This window comes from Plectropomus leopardus, chromosome 9 (assembly GCF_026936395.1).
Source record: "Plectropomus leopardus strain MGB_pleo_1.0 chromosome 9, ASM2693639v1, whole genome shotgun sequence".
NCBI lineage: Eukaryota > Metazoa > Chordata > Actinopteri > Perciformes > Serranidae > Plectropomus > Plectropomus leopardus.
This window is the reverse complement of record NC_142184.1, coordinates 13086707-13096988: the sequence shown is the minus strand read 5'-3', so window position 1 is coordinate 13096988 and position 10282 is coordinate 13086707. Positions and strand designations below refer to the sequence as shown.

At 37.8% G+C, this 10282-nt stretch overlaps 1 protein-coding gene across 1 annotated transcript; it reads left to right on the top strand.

Annotated features, from left to right (window-relative positions):
* On the top strand, positions 1 to 4968 carry tnnc1a (troponin C type 1a (slow)). Its single transcript, XM_042492520.2, has 6 exons — positions 1 to 128; positions 1455 to 1485; positions 2359 to 2505; positions 3167 to 3281; positions 3790 to 3926; positions 4293 to 4968. Exons 1-6 carry the CDS (start codon positions 105 to 107, stop codon positions 4322 to 4324), a joined length of 486 nt encoding a protein of 161 aa, XP_042348454.1. The 5' UTR covers positions 1 to 104; the 3' UTR covers positions 4325 to 4968.
* The last annotated feature ends 5314 nt before the right edge of the window (positions 4969 to 10282 follow it).

Genomic DNA, 10282 nt, shown 5'->3' with positions numbered 1-10282 from the left:
TAAAACCCTCCCAGGATGAGGCCAGTGTCCTGCCCTGAGCTGGACAGTACCTCCCTCCTCTGTGCCAGGACGCCGTCAGGACAGGCAGCAGACGAGCCTCCAACATGAACGACATCTACAAGGCAGCGGTACGTCCTCTCGCAACTCATACAGCTGAAAGTGTGCACTTGGCCTCCTCTGATGGAGGGATTTTAGTTTGTTGGATGCTCACCAAAAATCTTTTTGTGAACTAAATCTGGTATGAGAGTGATGTTGTTTTGGATCACAAACCATAATCCCTAACATTTATTATTAGTTTGTGACATGCGATCAGTGTTTTACTTTAATTCTGTCTTATTTAAGTGGCTGTTATGATATTCTGACTCTTGTGTATTTGTTGTGAACAAAGTCCCACATCAGTTTGCTCATCTGACATTACTTGAATGGTTGACAAATCCCTGTTGATGCGGCTTACACAGCACATCGCCTCCATCACCAGCTGATGTCCAAAGAGCCTTGACACCATATACGTCTCTAGATGCACTCCTACTTAAGCCCAATCAGAGCTGATAGGGGCCACTCAGAAGGTCACTGACAGGACAGGTCCCTGGTCCGCATTGTGCTGCTTCATTCATGACTTCAAATGGAACTGTCCCACTTCACATGGCTAATTTTGGCCAGTTGACGCTTTTGCGTCCGTGGTTCTCTGGTGCCAGAGGAGGGCTTCAGGTTTAGATAAACCCCCCACAGCTGAATTCCAGCATTATCTGTGAGCCCGAAAGCTGTGTGCCTGTGGCTGTCCGTCCCCCTTCAGCCGATGGTCAGCCGGCTGTCCCGTCCACTCACACCCCAAGTGGGCAGTGCAGCTGAGACAGTAAAAACACACACAGGAATGTACATTACATGTGTTTATTTAGTTAGATTTTTTCATATATCATCACCAGAGGTGTGTGTGTCTATGTGTGTGTGTATGAGTGTGTCTGCATGTGTGTTTAATTTATAGTGGACGACAGACAATAACTCTTACATAAGCAGCTGTCTCCCTCTCTCATTCGTGGTAGCTTTTCCAGGATTACTGTTCCATTGTTGGGCCAGATCCACAGCTATGCTAATTTAAAGCACTGTATATTGTGTCCTTTATCTGTGGTTCCTGATCCTGTCTGTTTATTTTTAACTCCTCCTCTTACTGGCTCTCACATATGATGTATAGATTCTGTCTTTTGTCAAGGAGGGCTCAGTGTGTTGGACCAAAGTGTTTCTTGACTGAAAAGTTATCAAAACAGAGATAATCTAGTCCAGAGGCTGGTTTATTTAAGATATCGTAACCAATTTCTACAAGTAAAACACTTCTTATGGCCCATTTTGAGCAATGGTACAAAATGCATAATAATTTAAGAGTAACATACATATTTAATATCAGTTAGAATGTAAATAAAATTTGTGCATAAATTCACATAATTTTTTGCTTTTTGCAGGTTGAGCAGCTGACAGATGAACAGAAAAATGGTGAGTAAATACCAAAATATTTCAGCCTGTACACATGTAATCTGTCTCTTTAAGTATGCATCAAAAAGTCATCAAGTTTTTTTTCTTTCAAACATGAATTAAAGGTCCATAGTGTAGGATTTAGTGGCATCTAGCGATAAAATTGCAGAACTAAAACTTCTCCCATGTGTCAAGCGTGTAGGAGAACTACAGTGGCAGACACCAAAATGTGAATGGCCCTATCTAGAGTGGTTTGCCTGTTTTGAGCTACTGTAAAGACAGCATTGCAAACTCCATGGAAAGTTCCGGGCCGCCAGAAAAGCAGCTGAGCCTTGCTCACATTTTTTTTCCAGTGGCCTCCTGCAGTATTGCAAAGACACCTCAAACTAAGGTGAGATTTTTTATTAGAAAAACTGTTCCTCGAGCTGCATGAAACAATTTAAAATCAGTGACGGCATCATCTTGCATCGAACTTGCAGGCGGAGCCAGCAGGAAAAAAACGACTGTGCATATTCAGTTGGCCGCATATCACAAAAGTAAACACAGAAGCTAGAAACTTTTTAAGTGTTGGCACCAGGCGAGCAACTCCATTGGAATAAATAGATTCCATCTTGTCATTCATTATCTAGTTATTATTATACATCCATGAAGAGGAACCACTCTGTATGTAGATATAAAACCCCAACAATTCTTACTTTAAGGTCATTATACACTAATGAAAACAACTTTTTCTAATAGATGCCCCTAATTCCTACACACTGGTTCCTTATTTATACTATTGTCTGCACATTCTGCCTGATGTTGAAAGGTTGTTGCAAAAGTGTGGCTCACCCTGTCCACGTCCACACTACGTTTGTTGGTAATAAACAACTGTGTGCTGCTTTGGCGTTTCAGAGTTCAAAGCTGCCTTTGACATCTTTGTACAAGATGCTGAGGACGGCTGCATCAGCACCAAGGAGCTGGGGAAGGTGATGAGGATGCTGGGTCAGAACCCCACACCGGAGGAGCTGCAGGAAATGATTGACGAGGTGGATGAAGATGGTAAATCAATGACTGTTTATTGTCGCTGACCTCTTCCTCTTCCACAGAGCAGCTGGCAGGTCCATCATTGCACAATCATGTGATGGAGTTCAAAGCCTCTGAACTTAATGTCAAACGATAGTCAAAGGGTCTTACGTTCACCAAGATGTGTCAGGCTGAATTAAACGGAAGTGCGTATGAGATGAGATGCACAAGTCAGCTTGAATTTTCCGTGTGATCTAATGATGAAACATAAAACGTAGCATCATGAATTTGCTCAATAAACCTTTAATGTATATGTCATGTTGTCAAATAGTGCAACTAAAGCTGTATAAAGAGACATTTAAAGGCCCAATCGGTATGTTTTTGCCTGTATGAACTGCAGATAAATGTAAGATTCTGACTTAATAATCAAAAATAAATCATAAACATTTGTAACTTAGATTTAGATGCTGTCTTGTGACTTTGTGTTGAAGTTCATTTAATCAGTTTATGCGTCATTGTAGGTTCCATGTTTTGATTTTGGTTTATATTGATACACTGAGTTCGCAGATTGGGCCTTTTAGGAGAAAATTGGAGGTTCAGGGGTTAGATAATATAAAAGTCTATCCAGTACGGAGTGTGAAGACGTGATCAAGTGCCTTGTGTGTATGTGTGTGTGTGTGTGTGTGTGTGTGTACAGGGAGTGGGACGGTGGACTTTGACGAGTTCTTGGTCATGATGGTGAGGTGCATGAAGGACGACAGCAAAGGGAAGTCAGAGGAAGAACTGGCAGAGCTGTTTCGCATGTTTGACAAGTGAGTTTCATGTTTAAACCCTGTTTTTTCGTCGGTCCCGTTGAATTATGAGGTTCTTATGAGTTAAAAAGATAATATAAACTTAATGGCAGACTTGAAAAATTATCTACAACAAGACAGTGCTATCATCTAAAAATCGCCAGACTAGTAATGAAATTGCTCTTCCAGTAAAGTATGCTCCCCGTGTGCAATTATGTGTACTGACAAAATGCCAAGTAGCTCTGCAGAGTACAGCATGTAGTTTCCTCCATAATCCTTTTTGACAGCACAGAATATTTCAAACACCCACTCCATGTAAGCCAGACACCTCGTCTGAGCATCAAAGAACAAACCTCTTTTTTCTCCCCACTCGCTCTCTTACACATCGATGGTTCCCCAAACACTTAAATGCAAGATATGATCAGATATGTCACACACAAACACAACACCTCCTCCACTGCCATCTGTGAAGCTTAACTTACATTTTTTGTTCTGTGCGTTGATTTATTTCACTCCTTTGATTGTGCAGGAACGCAGATGGTTACATTGACCTGGATGAGCTGAAAATGATGCTGGAGTCTACAGGAGAGGCGATTACCGAGGACGACATCGAGGAGCTGATGAAAGACGGGGACAAGAACAATGACGGCAAAATTGACTATGATGGTGAGGCGATTAAAATATGTTAATGTGATAGAGGAGACACAGTGAAGCAGTTATGTAGAGCACTAGGTGTACGCAGAGGACATATTCAGAAGACTTTTGGAAGAAGACTCTTATTTTGACCATATTAGAAACATTCTGCCATAAATTGATGCATAAAAGGCACAAATTAGTGCCTGAAAATTCACCACTGTGCAGAAAAGAAGGTGTTTGATGCTCAGAATATTCTGTTGAAGGTAACCCAAATCATTTCATATGTGCCCCCCCCCAATTCGTTCCACCGAAATTAACGCCAAATAAGACATTTGTCTTTATATAGGCATCATGTTTTGGGGTCAGATGCTAAATATGTCTTCTTTTATCCTCCAGAGTTCTTGGAGTTCATGAAAGGAGTGGAGTAATCCCGAACAGGACAAGATCCAGATTGTTATTTTTGTATTTCTGTGTGACTCCACGGTCATCTGCGGAAAACCAGACGCTGATTTGGATGATAGAAACAAAGGAACGACTTTGCAAGATTCAGTCGAATACTTTAGCTGAATGTTTCTGTATTTTTCTACCATCTCTTGCATTGTTGTAAATACAGTTTGTAACTACTTTTTGGTGCCCGTGTATACAGAATTTGTGTAAATGTATCCAAATTACTTATATTTTCTACAGAGGCCACATAGTGTATCAGTTTGGTTGCTCGAAATATCAATTTTGTGTTTGTTTCTGACTGAATCTCATCTCTGAAGTGCCACAGCCAGTTTACAAATCTTCTTAGCTGGGCAGAAAATGTATGTGTGCACAGAGCAGAACATATTCATGAGTCAACATAGTTTTACACCAGGCTCCGGTGCAATAAACACTTTTAGAGCAATCTATTGGATCCAGTTTGTATGCTGTGCATGTTCTGATGTGTACGCAGTGTACATTTCTGTATGTTTAAGACACTCAGGACTTTTTATGCCTATCTCTTCATGCCCCTGCAACGCCTGCACATTTTTACATGAAAAGTCTGTTTGGAATGTGCACTCATGTAATAAACAAGATGCATTTGTCAGAGTTCTTTTTGTCTATTTTTATTTTTGTTTGGATGATCAAATTTCTATTTTTTTCATATTATTTACCTCAGGAACAGAACTGAGATTCTTGAGAAGTGTTTTGACCTTAGGTCAGTGCTTTTTGGTAACTGTTGAGAAGCAAACAACATTTATATTACTATCTTGATCCTGATTTGCCTTTTTTGTCTTTGTGTTTTACAGGCCAAATCACATGCTGTCTTTCTGCTCTGCCCTGCTGCTCACACAGCAAATAAACAGGTAAACACGGCTCGAAATATCACTAAGGTAACATCAAAACAAGATGCTTTTGTGTCAAACTGTGCTGTCTGCCTTAAATTCCAATGTATCTGTGTGATTTGTATTCCATAGTGGCTCTTGTCTGCGGCATGTGAGCTATTCACATGGTTGCTGTGTAAGTGTCTAGTTACACAGTCTATTGAGACAGGAGCTATTTATGTCTAATCATGTTAGTGCCCATGTTAGGGGATCTGGATTGACCGACACCAGTTGACAATCAGATGCCTTTGTCCATATTAAGAATGCACTACAAAGAGATAACGGTGCTATTGTTAAAGCAGCTTTCATTTTGACACATGTATTAGTATGCTGAAATATCTGGAGAGTTAGAGTAGTAAGATTCATTTAATACCAACAAGTATTCAGTTATAAAATAAACAATAACATGAATAATAAAAAGAAATGAATAAGTACACAAAATAAGATAAATAAATTTTGACACACTTTGGTACATTAATATATTTGGATGATTTAAGCAGAAAGAATTAATATCAACAAGTATTTAATTCTAAAATAAATGAATAAAGAAATTGTATTATATGAAATAAAATAAGTAATGATAATTGAATAAATTATTTAAAAAACAAAGAGAATATGATAAATAGTTTTTGACACATTAGTACATTTATATATTTGGATGATTACAGTAGATTTAATATCAACAAGTATTTAATTCTAAAATAAATGAATAAAGAAATTGTATTATATGAAATAAAATAAGTAATGATAATTGAATAAATTATTTAAAAAACAAAGAGAATATGATAAATAGTTTTTGACACATTAGTACATTTATATATTTGGATGATTACAGTAGATTTAATATCAACAAGTATTTAATTCTAAAATAAATGAATAAAGAAATTGTATAATATGAAATAAAATAAGTAATGATAATTGAATAAATTATTTAAAAAACAAAGAAAATATAATAAATACTTTTTGACATGTTAGTACATTTATATATTTGGATGATTAAAGTAGATTTAATACCAACAAGTATTTAATTCTAAACTAACTAAATCATGTAAAATAAAATTAGTCATAATATAAATCAATAAATTATATAAAATAAAATTATTAATATGAAAATATGAGTAATGTGTTATTAAGCCATCATTGACATACCTGGCTGATTTGAGTAGAAAGAATCATACATTCAAAAAGGCATCCTTCAAAAAAGTATTTAATTTAAAAAATGAATAAATAGATAATCTTTAAGAAATGAAAATAGTAAAATAAAGAAATACTAAGACATAAAATAAATAATGAAAGTACTTTGTAATGAAAATTATTTATTTGTTTATTCATTATTTTTTAACTTGTGTCAACAGGCTGCTGTTTTAGTAGCAGAGGAGATGTGCAGTTTGCAGTGTGGCCACTGGATGTCAGCAGGGAAACACAGTCTTATCTGTTAGTTTGGCTCAGTTGCAGGAACCAGAGGATGAGGAGATTTAATAGCATGGCTTCAGTATTTCCAAAAAAACATATAATACTTAATCACCAGTCAGTCAGGCTGAAAATGAGTAGATGATTTAGAGTAAAAAAATCTATCTTAAAATAATCTTCAAAATCGTCTAATATATATACCATTACTTCATTTGAAAAATAAAAAACTCCAGTATATATAGATACAAATATATATATATGTGCGTGTGTGTGTGTGTGTGTGTGTGTGTGTGTGTAGTTCTATATTATGGCCCTGATCTTTTCTATAGTTTTCGTTTTTTGTGAAATGGAATCAACTGTGTTTTGTGAGAGCAAGTGACGTCAGTGGCCTGACTGATGACAGCGTCCAAAGGCCTCCCCACCTCCCTCCATCCCTCTGTTTCCCTGAGGGTCCTGTTAGCTCCATGCAGACATCATGGTCTGTGTTACTGATGGGATTTTAAACCCCAATCAGCAGGGAAGCACAGCTGCTCTGCCAGACCAATTTAAGCAGTCTGACAAATATAACACCCCACATCCACCGCACTAGTTATTTCCAATCCAGCTGACCAAAAAATACTGCATTAAGTGATAATAGGAGGTGAAAAGATGTCATGATAAAATTTGAGGTGTTAGCTTTTAATCGCACAGATTGGACTGTTCAAGCTGGTTATAATCTGCTGTGTGCAGCGTGGATGAGTAGTGCTCTCTCCCCGCCATCAATGGGAGGCTGGGCAGCAGCAGAGCAGTGTGTGAATGAATCTGGGGTGTGGCGCAGTAGCAGCAAGTTGGGTGGAGAAGTGACGCAGTTACGTAAGACAGGCCTGATGACTCATGCCTGCTGTTATTAACACACACACTGCGGTTAAGAGCCACCTTTGGTAGTAGTGGATTTCAGGGACACATAAGCCGCCATACGACCTGTTTCCTAATTGTGTGTGACACTCATGCCCCTGTTACACTGACCTCTAAAAGTGACTGAGGGGATTTGCATAGGTAATAGTAAGCTATTGATATTATGTAACTAACTTCATTCAGTTTTATTCTGCCTGTGTGTGTGTGTAAAACGGGTTCTTCCATTGGCTAGAGTGAGTCAGGCGGTTTTAGAGCTGTATACACACACACACACACTGCTCCACTGTTTTATTGATTTATAAATCTCCCATCAGATCACACAAGAGTCATGATCCACCATGAAATTGTCCTTAAACTGTGTTACTAAGCTACGCCAACAGCATGATGTTTCCATAACCTTTTCTCCAGCTCAGTATGATTTATAGATGTAAAAAAAAAAAATCCCCGGAAGAGCGAGGAATACCCCGGACACATTTCAGAGTTTGGAAGGCGTTAACTACTCATACAATCTTTGTCCGGCCTACGCACGCAGACCTCGTTTGAAGCCAGCAGGCTTTTTGGTTTAAAGGATTCCTGTTTTTCTTGATTCTCTACAGCACATGGTTTTGGAAGTTGTCCAGTGCTGAATATCACAGCTCTAATCTCTATTTGTCACCATTCACAATGTCATAGAATACATGAATATGTGCTCCCCAAATCTCTGGATTCATTGTTAGCTGTTATTCATTTTTTTTTAGGTCATGGGATAATGATTTGTTATGTTTGATGTTCTGGCTCTTGAGGGTAAAAGGATGATTTCATGCTGCTGCCTCAGAGCAACTTCCCCCTCTCCAAACATAAAACGAAACCATGGAATTATTATAAATACTCTCATTCTGAATAAATACAGAAAGTTAGACGAGTGCCTGTTTTTGGAGAGCGATTTGTAGGTTGTTTTTGTTGCCATAAATACACAATGAGGAAGTGGAACGCTTTAGACAAAGAGAGAGTGGAAGGACTGCAAATCAAAGTTGAACAGACAGAATATTGTATCATGATGCTCCATCCCACTTCTGGTGCTGAGAACACTGAAGTACTGTCTCTGCACTGCCCGCACATAAAGGCCCATAGAACAGCAGGACTACAAGACGCAGAATTCTCAAATTCCACAATAACTATTCATTGAATCAAATGAATAACGCCGATTGTTTTGTTTTAATGCACCACTGGAGGGTTTATCTATTTTTACCACATTCAAAAAAGAAACTTACATGTGTGTGAAATGGTGGAAGAAGTACTTAGTATTTTATTTAATTCATTCATATACTTAGTAAAGCAATACTACATTGTTAAAATACTCAACAAAGAGTAAAAGCTCTGCATAAGTACTAAAAACGCTGTTATAGTGTATCATCATACAGGAATGGATCATGATTGTTAACTCATTAACACATAAGCTGCATCTGGATGTTGTGGCTGGTGGAACTACTTTTGCAAAGACTACAAATTGACATTAGTTCATCGGCCATTACACCTCTTAAGGGTCTCATGCCACCTCCACCGTGCCGCCATCAAACTGACACATCTCTTTTTCTTCTTTTTTTTTACGCATACAGTTGGTGTGCGATTTTACTTATACAGTAAAAAACGAACATATTAATTTATAAGTTGATGTGGCGAATGAAGCCAACAGTTGCTTATCTACCAGATATGGAGCAACATTAGCACTCATTAGGAGTCGTGTGAAGCTCTGTTTTATGGTCATCATCAACTCTTGCTCTAACTCTTTAGCTGCTAAAAGCTCCACTATGTTCACCAGCTAATCGCCTGCCGTGCAGGTAGTGTACAGTGTATACATTGTTGCGTACACTGTGTCAAGCTTTTTTGGAGCAGTGAGAGTGAACAAAACAGTAAAGTTGAGGGCAGATAAACCAAAACAAACAGCTGCTAATTCTCTGTTGTCACTTTAGACGGCCCCTTTGAAAGTTTGCACACTACTATCAGCCATTGTTATTAAGACTGTAAAGGCTCGTGTAAACCTTTAGTTTCTTAAAGAGGTATTTGTAGTAGTAGTAGTAGTTTTACCTGATGGTGGTCTAATGACCGAAACGTTTCCAGTAGGTGATTTGCTAATTATTAATAGAGGGGATGGTTCGTTTTGTTTCACTGCATGTGAAGTTACTTTTCTCGGACTCACTTATGACTGTTGTCTCTCGTCTCGTCTCTCGTGTGTGTATCTTACCAACTTGAGTCTCAGTGTTTATCAGAATGCGTAGATTTGATTGGTTGAGTTGCATCACCTGAGATGAATTAGCACATGCAATTGATTTTGATTTTCTTGGTCCACTAAACGTGTGCTACAAATACTGTCCACTCTAAAAACTAACTCAGGGCACCTATCTAATTAATGCATGGTTGCAGGATAAAAGTTCAAAATTATTGATCTAGATAAACCTTTTAAGTCGTAAACATAATTTTGATGAGCTGTGTTAATATAATAATGATGATAATTACATCAACTGAATATTGTTTGCAATTTAAACTCAAATATATGTTAATTGATTTAAAACAAAATTTAAGTTATAGTAAAGTAATGAAATTGGCTTGATAATTTAACTTTTCTTCACCTTTAGTTAAACTGCCTGTAGGTTGTGTGTGAATGCACATTGTTACATTCCATTACACTACGAAAATGTGTGTTTAGATGTAGAGTTTTGTTTTTCAGCAGGCCCCTTGAGTAATAATTTGTTTATT